The following is an 18380-nucleotide window of genomic DNA, read 5'->3' as shown; positions in this document are numbered from 1 at the left end:
TCATTGTTGACGTTTGTCTTAACAAAGATTGGTTCACTTTGTCCACTCATTGGGGATGGTGGTGTCGTCATGTGCAAGCAGGAGCAGGTATCAGGCGGAACCACTGACACCATTCTGAGGAACCTCCTCTCAGACACATCTTATTCTGTCACCGTGGTGCCCGTCTACCCGGAGGGCGAGGGTCTGCGCCTCACGGAACCGGGACAAACTCGTAAGCCACTGTTTTCAAAAAAATAGAAAAAATATTCAACCCAGCACTGATCATTGAGGGACACCTCTGTTAACCAAACATGATGGTCTTCTAAGTCCAATTATGTTGAACCATTAATTCTGCTTATCAAGCTAGCTGGTTCTCTATGTTGTAAAGACATCAATGGTGTGTGAGTGCGTGAGTGTGCGTGTGTGCTTTGATGTTCTGCTGCGTGTGCTGGAATGGTTTCTGCTCAGACGGCGTGTCGTGCTCACTCAGCACAGTCAAGCTTTAATTGGAGCTCTGTACCAAGATTCCAGCAGTTGTTCCAGGAGCAAACATGAGTTTGTCGTGCAGACTTGTGGAGGTGCAGTAAGTCTGGAGAGATGGTCTATTATGAACCAAGATGAGTTGTGTTGTTGATGGAGGTTATACAACAGCAGTTGTGTAACTTGACCACAAAGTCTGTCTGCGTTCATTTGTTTTCCTATTTTGAGGAGATGAAGTATCTTAAAGTGTCATGTATGCTTCCACACATCTGCTTTGCTTTAGCCCCTGCATAAAATAATCTTCCTTTCTCCTACGCTCACCATATAGACAATTTATTTCTTTTTCCTTGAGGACAGCCAGTCAACATGCTTTCATTTACAGTCTTAAGTAGAAAAGAAACAGATTTATTCCTTCAGTTTGATAAGAACTTTAATGTTCTTTCTTTCTCCTCCTTTCTGTGACCATTGCAGTTCCACGCACGCCACCGCGTAACATCCAGGTGTACAATCCCAGCCCCAACAGCCTCAACGTGCGCTGGGAGGTGGCCTCAGGCCAGGTGCAGCAATACCGTGTGGAGTATGCCCCCCTGAACGGAGCCGCACAACCTCAGTCTGTGAGTAACGCTCTGGAACGCTTTAGTCGTCCTCCTCCTCCTACTACTCCTTCTTCTTCTTCTTGTGCACAAAGTGAGACACGGCACATATCTGTTTTGGAAGCATCTCCAATATAACAGTGTTGAGGAGCTAATCACTGACACGCTTAAATCAAAATTTGGATGAAATGTCATGTTAGTAGCTCATGTAAGGAGTGTGGAATGAAGACTTGGATAAAGATGAGTATATTAGAGTTGTCAGCTGCAAGTGTAGATGAAGGATGTTTACATGCATGCTTCTATGTTAGGGTTGAGAAGGAAGACTATGGCAGCAGTTAATGTAGAGATAACGTGATGTTGTGAGATGTACATTGTGGCTTTCAGCAAGCGAATTAAATGATTACATCACTGTATTGTTTGACCTTTGGGTGTCATCTCCACAAAGGCATTTGTTCCAGGAAATGTCAACAACGCCTTCCTTGACAACCTAATCCCGGACACTCCCTACTCGGTTAGTGTGTCTGCCATGTACCCTGATGGTGAAGGCGTGTCACTGCAGAGCAATGGCAAAACATGTAAGAAACAGCATGACTTGTTGACATGTTGATTCACTGAGATGTTTACTTGTTGACATGTTGACTTTTTGATATGTTCACTTATTGACATGTTGATTCTTTGACTTGTTAACATATTGACATGTCAACTGTTTGACAAGTTGACTCGTTGACATGTCAAAATGTTGACACGTTGACTTGACTCATTAACATGTTGACTTGTAGACTTGTTTACATGTTCATATGTTGACTTATTCACTTGTTAGCTTGTTGACATTTTGACTTAACATGTTGACACGTTAACTTGTAGACTTGTTCACGTTACCTTGTTGACATTTTGATATGTTGACTTGTTGACATTTTGACATGTCTACTCTTTGAGATGTTGACATTTTGACATGTCGACTGAGATGTTGACTCATTGACTAGTTGACATTTTTACATGTGGACTTGTTGACTCATCCACATGTTGACTTGTTAACATGTTGACTCGTTAACGAGTTGACTTATTGACATTTTGAATTGTTGACTTTTTGACTTGTTGACTAAAGACGCTTAGCTTTAGCTTGTCATATCAATGAACGCACAACAAACACTTACAATTTTTTTTTCCTTAAGTACCGCGTACCGGACCTCGAAACCTGCGAGTGTTTGAAGCCACCACCAACTCTCTCACCATTGGGTGGGACCATGCTGAGGGTCCCGTGAGACAGTACCGGATTGGGTACGCCCCCATGACAGGAGACCCCATCACAGAATATGTAAGTGTGCCACAGATATGATGCTATCAAACAAACATGTAAATGTGTGTACGCAACACACATGCTCCCTACGCTCTTGCCCCTCAGCCTTTGCAATGACGTTGCGTCCAAACTATGCTCTGACGTCACAGGTCTCTTCTGTGCTTATAACTCACAAGACGCTGATTGGTTGGAGTGATTACACAGTCAGTTACACAAACACCATCATTATAATGTTATTAATGAGGCGCTGAACCATTGATGGCAGCTGGAGGCAATACAGATGTGACTCCACCCCCCCAGGGCCCTTGCCTGATAACGAAGCACCTGCCCTATGTGAGTTAGCTAGCATTAAGCTTCAACTCAGCTTCAGCTCATCAGCATTCACACACAATTTTTTGTAGAAAATATGTGTGATTGCTTGAATTGTTGTGACTAATGAAGATAAAGCTTCTAGTTTGGACAAAGAATAAGAACCACAGTGTCAGACATGAAAAAGCCTTTTCTCAACGTGGTACCTGTCCACAAACATGATGTATGCTTTTCTCTGTCAGGCTGTAGTTTCTGGAAACAGAAACAACGCCAGACTGCTGAACCTCTTTCCGGACACGCCATACAACATCACGGTGGAGGCCATCTATGCTGAGGGCCCTGGAGGACTCCTCAATGGGAACGGACGCACAGGTGATTGGAACATTTTGTCTGTGTCTGAAAGAGACATGTTGCTGAAACCATTGTGATGTTTGTCTCTAAGTTGGCCTGCTGAGTCCAAGGAACCTGCGTGTCTCAGATGAGTGGTACACGCGCTTCCGGGTGGCATGGGACCCGGTGTCAGCTCCTGTGGAAGGATACAAACTCATCTACTCGCCTAAAGGTGAGCTGCCTCAGCATTCACAATCTTCTACTTTTTGTCTTGACTCCGCCTACTTCTTCTGATAGCGACAGACCAATCCATTGACTTCTTTGTGGGCGACGTGACGTCTTACACGCTGCACAATCTGAAGCCTGGCACAACCTATGACGTCAAAGTCTTGGCACAGTACGGCGGAGGCTCGAGTGCGCCGCTGGCCGGGCAAGGAACAACGCGTATGTTTCCTGTCAAAGTGTTGTGACTGTTAAAAATTACAACCATCAAGCACATTAGTAAATGTCTTGCCTTTCCTCAGTGTTCCTGAACGTGACCAACATCGAGACCTACAACATCGCTCACAACAAGTTCTGCGTCAAGTGGATGCCTCACAGAGCGGCCACGTCGTACCGCCTCCGACTGAACCCTGTTGACCGTGAGTGTGTCGTTCTTCTTCTATGAGTGATCAGTAGTCTTAAGCTTAAATGCAACATCGCTGCTTCAATGGTATGATACTAACGCGGCTGTCAGATGTGACAGGGAGCAGATGAAATTAGCAGGATGCGCTGCTTGGTTTGCTGCGCGCATTGTAATGTTATTTATCTTTAGATTCCTGCATGTGATGATTACATGCCACCAGTCTTTTAATTCTATGTGTCTCAAAAGAGGACAAGCTTTTAAATAACTGCTAGCACTTTGATTGCCATCTGGTTGGGATACGTACACGGGTCAGTGGTTTACAGAGCAGAAATAAGCGGCGAGGGAACGCCAGCATGTCAATATCTACATGGCAGTGATTAGCGAGGTCACCAGAACAAACATGGCTTTCCTAGCGTGAGACGCAGATGGTATCTTAACTGCAAGCAGAGGGTCCCCAGCTTTGTTTTCTCGGGGAAATATTGAGTCGGATATTCGGCTGATATCAACCTCGGGTGTTATGACGTCACCTAAGCTTCTGCTGGAGCTTATCATGTGACCTTCATGCAGCTGTGGGTTAGTTACACACTTGCTTTGAAGTTCTGAAAGTGAATTAGGTCTATGTGGTCTACTTTCAGAATGATATTTATGCTGCTGAAATAAGACTTAAGAATAAACTTTTGGTTTTTAAATGTGACATTGTAAAAATCAATAAATGATTAAAACATTTGATTATCAATCAAATCACCGCAACCCCAAAAGGGACGAGCGGTACAAAATGGATGCATGGATGGATGGAAACCACAGCAAAGTTAAAAAGTTTTAGTTGATTAAACTATAAATACATTTTACAAGCTGCCACTAATAAGACATTTTTACATATTGTTGGTTATTGAGAACATGGGCATAATTCACAATTGTCAAACTCAGGGCCCGGGGGCCAGATGTGATCCGCCACATAATTTTACATTTTATCTCTAGCGCCTGGAAATAATATGCGTTAATAAAGTACCTTATATTTTCTTACTAAATCTTTGATTTTTTTTCCATTTTGACAAAAAAATATATATGTACTGCACTAAATTGCATATCTTTTAAAAAGGGCTGTAAACGTTAAAGCTTTAGCGCATGTGATTGATACACAAATATGATCGCGTTACCAAAAACGAATGAAGATTAGTCAGTGTAGGTTTTCACCGGCAGGACAGGGGTGTATGGTCCGACAAAGGTTGTGTGGGTGGACAAAAAGAAAAGGTCCGTGACGTGGGCAGGGCTTGAGTCTTAAAGGGCGAAACAGAATTCAGAAAAAAAATCACGGTCCATGACGTCATCAGGAGGCGGCGGCGTGATGTCATCGGCGTGAGTCTCCAGCTGACTGACAGCCCAATCGATGTGTGGGCTGTCAGTCAATTATTAAAGTGTTGTAAAATCGATTCATTGTATACATATTAACACGTATTCTACATCCTATGAGCACCCTTTGGGTAGGTTATTGAAAATGTGCTTTTTCTTGCTATAACACAAATGGCAGTGCATCTGGTTGACCAAATTTATGTCCATATCAAATAAATAAATTAATTAATTCAACATTTCAAGAGTGTGATTAATCAGATTTAAAACATTTAAAAAAAAAATCACTTCACAGCCCTTATTTTAAACTTTAATGGTAACGAGTATTGCAACAAATATTAAGTTGTCATACTTTCCAAACAATGTTTTGTCAAACTGAAAATAAATACATAAATAGGATACTAATAATAATAATACTTATGCTTTCAAAGCAAGTTGTCCATCAAATTGTACACTGCAAAAATGACAATATATTTTACGGCAACATTTTAAGGTTTTTATCGCATATTACTGTAAATTGAAAACACTACCACTGTGTTTTCATGGTAATATTCTGTCGACTGAGCTGCCAGCTTTTTTTTAACCGTAAAATTTACAGTTATTGTTTTTGCGGTGTATAACTGTAAATTTAAAAACGGTATGACATTTTTTACACGGTGAAAAACAGCCAGTTCAGTTGGCAGAGTTTAAAAAAAACAGTGGTATTGTTTTTTCCATTTACAAATATGTTGTACATATGTTGTAATATGTTGTACAAACCACTGTAAATTTTACAGTAAAATTCTGGTGACTAAGCTGCCAGTTTTTACTATAAAACAACAGAGGTACAGTTTTTCCATTTACCGTAATATGAAGTGAAAAAAAATTTGATTTTTTTTTTTTTTACTGTAAAATCTAGATTTCTTTTTGCAATGTACGTAAAAATATACATCATAATCAAATGTATAGGCTTATTCATATAATATTCTTTGTTACCACGTACCACAACTCCAATGAGGTCATCAATGAAAACAAATTTGAAACCCGTGGCATAAGCAGTTAAAAAGATAACAAAAACATGATAGCAGACTTTCAGGTGCAGGTAAAAGCAAGTTGACAGAAGCATGGGACGGCGTAGCGCAGTGTAAGAGTGGCCGTGCGCAACCCAAGGATCCCTGGTTCAATCCCCACCTAGTACCAACCTCGTCACGTCCGTTGTGTCCTTGAGCAAGACACTTCACCCTTGCTCTTGATGGGTGCTGGTTAGCGCCTTGCATGGCAGCTCCCTCCATCAGTGTGTGAATGGGTGAATGTGGAAGTAGTGTCAAAGCGCTTTGAGTACCTTAAAGGTACAAAAGCGCTATACAAGTACAACCCATTTATCATTTATTTATTTATCCATCAATAAGTCCCACTCAGCACTTTTTTGGTCTTCTTTCACAGCGTCCAGTAGAGGTCAACACGAGATCACCATTCCAGCCGGCGTTCCTCAGTACTGCTTTGATGGACTTTCCCCTGACGCCTTGTACACTGCCACGGTCTTTGTCCAGACACCCAACCTGGAGGGACCCGGCGCCAGCACCAGGGAAAAAACCTGTGAGTGTTTGTATCCAGCAAACTGAACATCATGGCACTTTTCTTATTTACTCCAGGGTTGCTTTGTTGCAGTGATCAAACCAACTCCCATTCCGACGCTCCCGCCCACACCCAGCCCACCACCCACAATCCCCCCCTCATGGGAAGGTAGGTGTCACCTGTCGGTCGCTAGTGTCATTGCTAATCAGATGCTACTAATTTTGGGTCATTACAAAGTGTTGTTTAGTTGAGGATGGGGTTGTGACCTTTACGTAAATGATCCTACTTTTACGTGTTCCAGTCATGTGACATTACAGCATTCACAGGAAGTGAACATGATTGGATCGAGACTTTTCATTCAGACTCAGCCCAGATTGGAAAGTCCTCAAGAATTGTTTTGGCTGTGGCGCGGCTCCGAGTGCCAGGTCCTTCTGGGCCGAGCCCGTGCCAGTACTTTAATGGCCGCCACATGTGTTGCTAGTTCATGAAAGAAACAGGCTCATAAAAAACAAAAGTAGTCCAATGTGGACCAGGATGAAGAATGCACGTCACATTCCAAGAGAAGATTTGGGTTGTGTGGGAGAAGACCCAATGTAGATAGATAGATAGATAGATAGATAGATAGATAGATAGATGGATAGTACTTTATTTATTACGTCAGGAGAGTTCCTTCAGGAAAATTACAATTTTCAGCACAATCCCATTCAAGATCAGACAAATATTACAGGGAGACAGAACAGGATCGCTGACGGGTCTGCCGGCTTCCAGCGCCCCTTACAAAAAAGATGACATACAGGTAAACAAGGGGGGTGGGGGTTGGGGAAGAAAAAAATAGAAGATTAAAATAAAATTAAAAAATCGGTCTCAGCCTAGGCCCTGGAGTGGGGGTGCAGACTGAGGCCAAGGGGAGAAAAAAACAAAAACAAAAAAACAACAACAACAACTCATAGCCATAGTACACATCCCTCTTCCATGTGTGTAAGAGGGAAACATCAAACATCAAAGAACACAGAGGACATTAAAGCAGCAGATACACACAGACACTTCTACATACAGCTAGCAATAATAAGTAAAATAAACATATCCACTGTGGTGGCCTCTGCGGTGAATTATACCTCAGCGCTTTGGTTCAGCTCTTCACAAACACTTTGAAGGTAGACTGCTACTGATCCATAAAGATCCTCACTCACGTGTTTTGTTTTCCTGCCGCAGTGTGCAAAGGTGCCAAAGCAGATGTTGTGTTCCTCATTGACGGCTCGTGGAGTATCGGCGAAGAGAGCTTCACCAAAGTCGTGCATTTTGTCTCCAGCATTATCGGAGCCTTTGACGTGATCGGACCGACTGGGATGCAGGTGAGTGTGAAAACAACCAGTAGAAGAACATCTTTCTGCTACGCTTCTGCTTTGATGCTGTGTCACTTAAGCAAAGCTTCAGTTTCATTTCTGTCTGGGTTTTGAGGTTTGCCTGTCCACTTTAAGCCTTGGCATGGTCCTTCTGTTGATTGATAGTCTCAGAAAAGAAACACTTTAAGACTCGCATTAAGTTGGAGCAGTGTTTCTTAACTGTAGGGCCATTGTTGGGCCCCAAGCGCCACTTCGAGGGCTGCCCAAAAATATTTGTTTGTCAGCCGTGGACCGTAGAGGCCGCAGCGGTACTCAGTTGTAATACATTTTCCCACCACTTATGGCAGTAATGACAATATCAAACAAACAGAAGAAGTCTGGATCTAAATCTGGGGTGGGAAAACTTTTTGACTCATGGTCCACATTGGCTTTTGAAATTTCACACACGGGCTGGGTGAGCACATGATGCATTTCAAAGCATATCATTACTGTTGAGAGTAGAGTAGACTTCCCAAACATGGGCTTTGCATCTATTTTTAACTATTTCATATCAGAACCTCAAAGAAACACAAAAATGGTAAAACAGATTTAATACTTACATTCTCTTTCAGTAGGAGCAATGTTGTTGATGACCTTTTTTTTCAAAGTCTTGGATCAGTTTTGTTGTGGCAATTCTCTAAACATAGCTTTGCTTAATGTTGTTCTAATATTTGGCAGGCTTGATTAAAAAGTCTAACGGGCTGGATGTGGCCCCTTGGGCTGTCGTTCGCCCATCCCTGATTTAAAGTCATAGAAAAGTTTGTTAAGCGCAACAATCATGACTAAAATGGTGCACCTGTATTTTCATTTGCACCAACATTGTATTGGCAGTTTATTGAAGAAACATAAATATAATTACTGTCTATTATTCATTTAGTTTGAATGTATTTATTTCAGCACTGCATAATTGTATGTATTTATTTTCATCAGTTGTTATAAGTCCCTTTTTTTGAAGTATTTTGTTCAGTATTTATTTTTTGTAGTCAGCTTGACCTAAACCTTGATAATAATCTTTGTGATCAACACATGCTTTAATATCATTTGACAAGCTTTATCCTGTTAAACTATATAATAGGTTAAATATAATTATTCAATATGATTCAAATCAAAAGTAAGATGACTAATTCAGTGTTAATATTTGAGTGGGCCCGTTCCCTCTGTAGTGTAAAAGTTTGGCCCTGAGGTCAAAAAGGTTAAGAAACCCGAGGTTAGAGAGTCCAAAGTGTTTTATTGTAACATAATGTAGAATATCAACAAACCAAAACAATTTAAAAACTAATAGGCTGAAATGTTAATATTTAAGGGTAAACTGAAATTTTTCCTTTTGTTCACAAATAATTATGAGAGAATAGAACACATATGTCTTTTTAAGGATTTTTTTAAACGATGATTAAAAAAAGCGCTTGGAAGATGCGGCTAATGATAGTTACTGTTGTAGCCTTCAAAGCCCTCTAAAAAAACTTGAAAACCCTCCATCAACGTTATATTTATATACTGCAAGTCTATATATAATATAGTAACAGAAAAGTTCAGAACAATATTTACTGTATTTTGGTCATTTTAATCAATAATAATCGGGGCTGATTTATTCAACGCATTGATTTCTGCACACTTAAGACTTTAGGCAACAAACGTGTGTTCCTACTTCCGAAAACAAGCACGAATGTTTTCTAATCATGGCAGACTTGGTAATAGACAACAAAGGCAAGGACTCACAACCTTACCTTTTTGAAGCTAAATATACGGAGGATGTTACATGTTATTACAACTATATGCGCTATCTAGCAAGCTGTGTACAACCAAAACATGAAATGTGGGCTAGTACTTTACAGATACTGTAATATGATTGTTCACGTTTTTAAGCATTAAGAATGGTTTTCTTATCGCGTTGTGTTGTGCACTACAAACTGAAACGCATTTCGTGCTGACTTAGAAGCTAGCTTATTTCTTTTCGTAGCTAGCTTTAAAGGCTAAAACCGAAGTATGCCGCTGTGTTACTATGCTTAAAAAAGAGTTCCTAAATGTTCGTTCTTACAATAATAATGTCGCTAAATCTTGGTTATTATACAAGTTACAGAACGTAAATTAAGTATTGTTAACGAGTTTTGAATGCATTTTTAAAGTAATTTAGAGGTAGAAGTGATTTCTCCCATTGGTTGCATTGCTAGTAGGGCTGCGAATCTTTGGGTGTCCCATGATTCGATTCAATATCGATTCTTAGGGTCGCGATTCGATCATATGTCGATTTTTTTCGATTCAAAGCGATTCTCAATTAAAAAACTATGTTTTTCCGATTCAAAACGATTCTCTATTCATTCAACACATAGGATTTCAGCAGGATCTACCCCAGTCTGCTGACATGCGAGCAGAGTAGTAAATTTCTTTAAAAAAAGCTTTTATAATTGTAAAGGACTATGTTTTATCAACTGATTGCAATAATGTAAATTTGTTTTAACTATTAAACAAACCAAAAATATGACTTATTTTATCTTTGTGAAAACATTGGACACAGTGTGTTGTCAAGCTTATGAGATGCGATGCAAGTGTAAGACACTGTGACCCTATTGTTCTTTTTTTTTTATTTTTTATAAATGTCTAATGATAATGTCAATGAGGGATTTTTAATCACTGCTATGCTGAAATTATAATTAATATTGATACTGTTGTTGATAATATTCATTTTTGTTTCACTACTTTTGGTTTGTTCTGTGTCGTGTTTGTGTCTCCTCAATTGCTCTGTTTATTGCAGTTCTGAGTGTTGCTGGGTCAGGTTTAGTTTTGGAATTGGATTGCTTTGTTATGGTATTGCTGTGTATTGGTTTGTTGGATTGATTAAAAATAATAATAATAATAATAATTTAAAAAATAAATCGATTTAAAAAGAAAATGAGAATCGATTCTGAATCACACAAATTGAGAATCGCGATTCGTATTCGAATCGGATTTTTTCCCACACCCCTAATTACTAGCCACCAATATTTACAAGTTAGAATGCAAAAAAAACTAAAACCTTTGTCTTCTTGTCTCTCATAATGATTGTGACTTCAGGCAAAATTCCCGCAAAAAAGTGGAGTTTCCCTTTTATAACCATCAGTTACCTGTTTTTTGTCTTTTCACTAAAGGAAAAAATATTTTAAAAGATCAAAACAGCCGCTTTGTTTTTCAGCATGTGACTCTCGTTTGGGAAAGATTGGACACTTAAGCATCATCTAAGACCTCTTCGGTTGCATGCTGAAAAATCCAATACTTTAGGGGGCATTTCGATACAAAAGTACCTCAGTTTGCTTTAGTAATCCATTACAAAGGGTGCATTGAATAACAAATCGTATAAAAATGGAGCAATTGTTCCCATTAGAAATCATATAAATCCAATTAGACTGCCTTGGACATCCAAAAATATAAGTAACATCACTTTTTGTAGAGAATATATATTAAGGATGCACAATGTATTTATTCTTTTTTTTTTTTTTTGTCCTGTCCAGCTTCTCAGGCAAATCATAGTTGATGTAAATGCCCATATCGGCTGTTCAGATTTACTTTACAAAAGAGAAGTGTAAGATACTTCTCTTGTTGTCTTATTTGAATGTGGCTTTATTAAATGTATTTATATTATCATTTGGTGCAGCCGGGCCGGAGCAGGAGGGGATAGAAAGAGAAAAAAAGGAAGACAGAGGGGGAAATTGTGCGGATAAGAGGTGGATTAGACAGAGAGACAAAAACAACAACAGCAAATACAACAATAACAACAACAACAATAGAACAACACCAGCACATACATAATATGTACAAATATGATCATAAAAGTGATAGCAAATAAGCAGTTAGTGAAATAAATAATATAGTAATGACAATGAGCATTTTTACACTAAAACTGGAGCAATACAAATACCAATAGAAAAAGCGCTATTGTATTTTATGCAATGTATTTTTTCTAAGTGATACAAACAACTTCCTGCTTCTCAAGACTGATATCGATAACTCATTTATACATACTATTTTGTAAATGTAAATATACGTGTTGTTTGTACACTCCTTTCTTTGGAGCAGCTTCTTTAGCAGCAGGCTTCTTTGTAAGATTTCAAAACATTGTTGTAACAATGCTGGTGTTTCATGTGGCTGATAAGGTTTTATATGTTAAAGCGTAATATTTTTTCCCTCCTCGTGGAATGTTTGCAGATCTTTTGGTGCAAATAGTGCTAGAAAACTTTTCCTATGGAGCAGTAAAGGAGTCCACACAATCAACGTCATGTTTGTTTACAATGAACTCAGGGGAAGTTTAGGACAGACCGTTTGCAGCGGATTTGCTCACCCTATTACCTTTCATTAAAAGAATACTAAGGCCCACCACCAGCATCCATCCATCCATTTTCTACCGTTTGTCCCTTTTGGGGCCGCTGGTGGTGCTGGAGCCTATCTCAGCTTCATTCGGGTGGAAGGCAGGGTACACCTCATCACAGGCCAACACAGATAGACGGACAACATTCACCCTCACATTCACACACGAGGGCCAATTTCGTGTTGCCAATCAACCTATCCCCAGGTGCATGTTTTTGGCGTTGGGAGGAAGCCGTAGTACCTGGAGGGAACCCATGCAGTCATGGGGAGAACCCGAGCTCGGGATTATACTCAGGACCTTCGTGTTAAAAAATGAAACTTCACCAGGTTGTTGTGCTTTATCTGGAGTTTGTTGTTGTTTTACTGTGTGTAGTGTTTTAGTTCCTGTCTTGCATTGTTATTTTGATGGCCCTTCCTGTTTTGTTGGTGTTTTCCGGGAGCAACTTCACGCCTTCCTTTGAGTGCTATTGCCTGACCTGCTTTCTATTGGCAAACAAGACTATTTCAGTTGTGCGGACGCTTTCCTTCTTTGTGGGGTCATTGTTGATTGTCATGTCATGTACGGATGTACATTGTGGACGCCGTCTCTGCTCCACACGCTGTAAGTCTTAGCTGTCATCCAGCATTCTGTTTTTGTTTACTTTGAAGCCAGTTCAGTTATACCTTCGTTTTGCATGGCCATCCCTATGCTTCATTGCCTTTTCCTTTCGGTTTTGTTCATTTTTGGTTAAAGCGTTACATACCTTTTTACCTGCACACTGTCTCCCGCTGTGCTCTGCATATTGGGATCATGACAAACCATCCTCAACGCGTTCCGACTTCTACAAAGCAATGAACTACTTTCTGCCAACTACTGATGTGGAGTTTTAGATGGTTACCCTGCCGAGCTCCATACAGCACAGACACTAGACAACGGCACATTATTTGCAGATTATAATTATTGATTTACAAATAATATTTTTTGGACCAATTAGGTGAAGTTGCATAATTTCCCACGGCACACCAGACAATATCTCACGGCACACTAGTATGCCGCGGGGCACTGTGGTTGAAAAACACTGACCTACAACACACTAAAAGTAATCTCGCCTCATTAGAGCGTTTTTTTTCCATTATCACAGCTATTCTTCAAGTTATCAGATTTACCAGTGTCCTCATATTTGCCCAAATAACATCTGTCAAATATGTATCCATAAAAACATCACTTTTGGCGATGAACGCAGAGGGAGGAGGGGCAGGTATTTTACTACGAGTTCTTTCTTGAATGTAAGAGTCCTTTTCAGCTTCTTCATCAAAGGGCTGCCACATGTGTTATATCCAAAAAAGTACAAACAACAACTTTGTTTATGTCAGCTGGTAGAACTTTGCTCTCTACAAAATTTTCTGAGGAGAGACATTTAGCGCCATATTAGCTAAATTTGCAAAGCAGTGCGGTGAGTTCACTGACTGGAAACACAGTCTTTAAGGCAGGGGTCTCAATTGCGGCCCACGAAACGTTATTTTGCGGCCCGCACCTTAATGTGAATATTTAATGTTGGTGCGGCCCGCAAGTTTTATATGAATGGCGCTTCACAGCGTCATACTTGTATACCCTTGATTTTTCCGGGAGACTCCCAATTTTCAGTGCTCTCCAGGGGTAATCACTCTCTCGAATTTCACCCAAACAACAATATTAAGGGGACACTGTGGAGACACTGCCTTTGGCGTCCTCTACATGTGCAAACAGCGTGCCAGCCCAGCCACATGTTGTATTTGGCTTCTGTAGACGCAGTAACCGACTGCAAGACATAGTTGATCAACAGCCACACAGGTCACACTGAGGGTGGCCATATAAACAACTTTAACACTTTTAAAAATATGTGCCACCATGTGAACCCACACCAAACAAGAATGACAAACACATCTTGGGAGAACATCCGCTCCGTAACACAACATAAACACAACATAAACACAACAGAACAAATACCCAGAACCCCATGCAGCCCTAACTGTTCCGGGCTACAATATACACCCCCGCACCCTCCAACCCCGCCCCCATTGTAGCCCGGAAGGGCTGCATTGGATTCTGGGTATTTGTTCTATTGTGTTTATGTTGTGTTACGGTGCAAATGTTCTCCCAAAATGTGTTTGTCAATCTTGTTTGGTGTGGGTTTACAGTGTGGCGCATATTTGTAACAGTGATAAAGTTGTTTATACGGCCACCCTCAGTGTGACCTGTATGGCTGTTGATCAAGTATGTCTTGCAGTCACTTCCGTGGGTCTGCAGAAGCCTCATACAATATGTGACTGGGTCGGCACACTGATTGTATGGTGGAAAAGCAGACGAGACGGCAGGTTGTAGAGGACGCTAAAGGAAGTGCCATCACGGCACGCCCTTAATATTGTTGTCTGGGTGAAAACCGGGAGAATGATTGCCCTGGGACATTGTCGGGAGGGGCACTGATATTCGGGTGTCTCCCGGAAAGATCGCAAAAGTTGGCAAGTATGTTGCTAAGGTGGAAAGGCCATTCAAAGAAGGTGAATTCATTAAAAAGTGCATGTTAGATTTTTTTAAAGAAATGTTTTCTTGTGGTCCAGCCTCACCCAGTTTCTGCACCCAGTGGCCCCTCGGTAAATTGAGTTTGATACCCCTTCTTTAAGGACTAGACTATTACTGTATGCTACAACTTTCTTTGGCTGTATGCTGTACTCAATTAAAAAAAACACACTGATTGTTTATTCCAATAAAACACAGTGTATCAAAACAAAACATTTTTGGAGGACATTTTTGCCTGAAACCAAACCATACTAAAACCGGGGCAGATGAAAACCCAGGTACTATTGTTTTTGTAATTTTTTGTAATGTACTTGTATTTTCATTATTTTTGTGAGTATTATTTGTTTTCTTTTTGCAACTTCTGCTTTTTTTTTCAAAATGTTAATTTACATTTGAAGACTATGTCACTTTGCACACAGGTGTCGTTCGTGCAGTACAGTGACGATGCAAAGACTGAGTTCAAGCTCAACGCATACCAAGACAAAGGTGTTGCCATGTTGGCGCCTCATCACATCCGCTATAGAGGAGGAAACACCAAATCAGGTCAGTTGCTCTCATGCACCCACAAACAAATGCACGCACACACTTACACACCTCCAAATGTATTCTATTCTTGCAGGAGTGGCTCTTAAGCACACATACGAAAAGGCCCTCTCTATAGAGAACGGCATGAGAAGGAACGTCCCCAAGGTCGTGGTGGTCATCACAGATGGACGTTCTCAGGATGAAGTGAAGAAGAGTGCCGCCAAGCTACAGCATGCAGGTACACAAGTTGCATTCCAGCTACTTCACCAATGAAACATTTGACGATAAGTCTAAAATTAATATTTTCAGAAGGTTTGCACCTTTAGTCCGGAAAGCTATCATCTTGTTTTCTTCTGTCCTGTGTACTCTCATACAAACAAAGAAGACATTAAATGTTGTTTGCTTCTTGCTCTTAAGGTTACAGCGTCTTCGCGATTGGCGTGGCTGATGTGGACTTCGTGGAGCTGCAGGAGATCAGCAGCAAGCCCAGTGAGAGACACGTCTTCGTTGTGGACGACTTTGACGCTTTTGACACCATCAAGGAGAACCTGATCACGTTCATTTGTGAAACGGCCACCTCCAGTAAGTATTCATCATTGTGGAACTGGACAAGAGGTGGAAGGACGTCTTCTATTCATGTAACAGTTCTGTTGTCCTACAGGGTGTCCGCTAATTTTTGTCAACGGCTTCACGTCTCCTGGTGAGTAGACCAGACCTGAAGCCTTAAGTATTAAATGTGCGTATGCACAAAAATTTGGCTTACGCCTTTTTTCACTGCAATTTTTTGTAGAAAATCCACGTAGCTCTTAATACATGAGGCACCAGGTCAACACGTCCTCCTGCTGAAGTGCACAGACTATCATGACTTCTTTTGGGACAGGTTTCCGAATGCTGGAGACTTTTAACCTGACAGAGAAAAGCTACGGTCAAGTGCGAGGTGTCTCCATGGAGCCCGGATCTTTCAACAGCTTCACGTCCTACAGACTCCACAAGAATGCCTTCCTGACGATGCCCAGCATGTGAGTGACTTCCGGTTTGTTAACTCGTAAAGACAAGATCCTGGAATCTCTATCATCGTTTTCTCCAAAAAAAAACTCACTAGCAGGTTGGACAACATCATTTGGGCATTGTTTATTGCTGTTGTCCACAACATTGACTCTGAGAAGATGAGGCTGCTAATGTGAAATGTTTGTAATTCTGTCCTATGGCCGCAGAGAAGTGCACCCAGAAGGCCTTCCTCATGTCTACACCATCATCCTCATGTTCCGCCTGTTGCCTGACTCGCCGAATGAGGCTTTTGACATTTGGCAGGTGTCCAGCCCAGATCACAAACCAGAGACCGGCGTCACCATTGATCGTAAATAATCAATATAACTATCTGTATCCACCTGTGTGGCACCACTACATCGCTGCTTGTTATGTCCAAACTCCCAGTGGCCATTTTTATTCTGCAGCTGCTTTTTTATTACTAGAAAATCAGAACTGATAATTAACAAGATAAATGATCAGATTGTACACTAATGAACTTGCTTAGTCATCTATAGGACTAAGATGTTTCCTATAGGACTTAGGTGCTTACCCATAAGACTTGAATGTTTACTTGTAGGACTAAGGTTTTTATCTACTAAGATATGTATACCATGTGCTAAAACAACTATAAATGTATGTGTACTAATAATGATCAAGTTGCGTGTGATCTACTAAGACTGTGTGTACAATTGATAACCCGATGCAGACCGCCTTATTGAAATTAGGTTTTTGTGTGTACTATGCAACTTTCACCATGGAGACACTTTTTTACTGCACATTTATGTTATCAAGTTTTACCTTTGGTGTTTTGCTATGTTTTGGAACATGCCGCAGACATCTAGCAGTTTTTATGGGCATTTTAGAAGCAGTCCTGCAGTACATTTACAATTAAGTTAAAGTTAAAGTAACAATGATGGTTACACACACTTGGTGTGGCGAAATTATTCTCTACATTTGACCCATCAGCCTTGATCACCCCCTGGGAGGTGAGGGGAACAGTGAGCAGCAGCGGTGGCCAAGCCTGGGAATAATTTTTGGTGGTTTAACTCCCAATTCCAACCCTTGAATTGAACCCACTTTTGTAGCGCGCTGAAAGTGCGCTCAGGAGAGAGGCTGGCACTAACTGCGAGTGTGCGCTCCAAGGCGCAAGAAAATGCATATTGCAAGAAGTTTATTTCATATACGTTTGCTGACACAAAAACGCATCAATTTTTGTTTTGTTTTAACCGGCTCTTTAAAGAATACCTATTATGCAAAACCAACCTTTCTATTGGTAACTGTATTTAGATCAAATTTATAGTATAGATCAGGGGTGGGCAAACTACGGCCCGAGGGCCACATCCAGCCTGTTGGTCCCTTTAATCCAGCCCCCCAAATATTAAAACAAAATTGAGTAAGGATTTTTTTGAGAATTGCCACAACAAAACTGATACTCAATAACACTGCTCCCACTAAAAAAGAATGTCAGTGTCAACCCTTTAGTAGCATTTGTATTTTTCTTAGATTTTATGATATGATATTGTTGAAAATAGATGTATTATGATTAAAATAGCCCATGTTTGACAAGCCTACTCTTAGTTCCAACAGGTATGATGTGCTTTGTAATGCATCATGTGCTCGCCCGGCCCGTTTGTCAAATTTCAAAAGCCAATGTGGCCCCTGAGCCAAAAAGTTTGCCCACCCCTGGTATAGACTCTATATGAAAGCGCTAAAAACTACAACATGACAGACGACAGTATCAGCTTTGCTTTTAATATCAAGTTTGCATGTTTTAGTACACGCAGTAAATCTTTTGTGGATCAGGCCCTAAGATGTTTACATATAAGACTAAGATATTTACCTGTAAGCCTAAGATGTTTACAGGTAAGGTTAAGATGTTTACCTGTACGACTAAGATGTTTACAGGTAAGGTTAAGATGTTTACCTGTACGACTAAGATGTTTACCTTTAAGATTAAAATATTTACCTTCAATTCATCCATTTTCTACCGCTTATTCCCTTTGGGGTTGCGGGGGCGCTGGTACCTATCTCAGCTACAGTCAGGCGGGAGGCGGTGTAC

At 40.6% G+C, this 18380-nt stretch overlaps 1 protein-coding gene across 8 annotated transcripts in view; it reads left to right on the top strand.

Annotated features, from left to right (window-relative positions):
- col12a1b (collagen, type XII, alpha 1b) overlaps window positions 1–18380 on the top strand; it is a 120013-nt gene that overhangs the window by 83135 nt on the left and 18498 nt on the right. For 5 of the 8 annotated variants that reach the window (XR_009806895.1, XR_009806896.1, XR_009806893.1 and 2 more), the window contains 17 exons: window positions 79–211; window positions 931–1073; window positions 1498–1627; window positions 2225–2367; window positions 2901–3030; window positions 3101–3220; window positions 3286–3432; window positions 3513–3629; window positions 6383–6535; window positions 6608–6682; window positions 7727–7866; window positions 15187–15310; window positions 15387–15530; window positions 15710–15874; window positions 15954–15992; window positions 16173–16311; window positions 16507–16649. Coding sequence is in view for 1 of the 8 variants with exons in the window: in XM_061901386.1 (XP_061757370.1) it covers window positions 82–211; window positions 931–1073; window positions 1498–1627; window positions 2225–2367; window positions 2901–3030; window positions 3101–3220; window positions 3286–3432; window positions 3513–3629; window positions 6383–6535; window positions 6608–6682; window positions 7727–7866; window positions 15187–15310; window positions 15387–15530; window positions 15710–15874; window positions 15954–15992; window positions 16173–16311; window positions 16507–16649 (2182 nt within the window). In the remaining 7 variants the exon portion in view is untranslated. The remainder of the gene's footprint in view (window positions 1–78; window positions 212–930; window positions 1074–1497; window positions 1628–2224; window positions 2368–2900; window positions 3031–3100; window positions 3221–3285; window positions 3433–3512; window positions 3630–6382; window positions 6536–6607; window positions 6683–7726; window positions 7867–15186; window positions 15311–15386; window positions 15531–15709; window positions 15875–15953; window positions 15993–16172; window positions 16312–16506; window positions 16650–18380) is intronic. The other 3 variants (XR_009806898.1, XR_009806894.1, XM_061901386.1) reach the window with 1 other exon arrangement.

Source organism: Nerophis ophidion, linkage group LG05 (genome assembly GCF_033978795.1).
Source record: "Nerophis ophidion isolate RoL-2023_Sa linkage group LG05, RoL_Noph_v1.0, whole genome shotgun sequence".
Lineage (NCBI taxonomy): Eukaryota > Metazoa > Chordata > Actinopteri > Syngnathiformes > Syngnathidae > Nerophis > Nerophis ophidion.
Note: the sequence above shows the minus strand (reverse complement) of the source record. Positions and strands in the feature narration are given on the sequence as shown.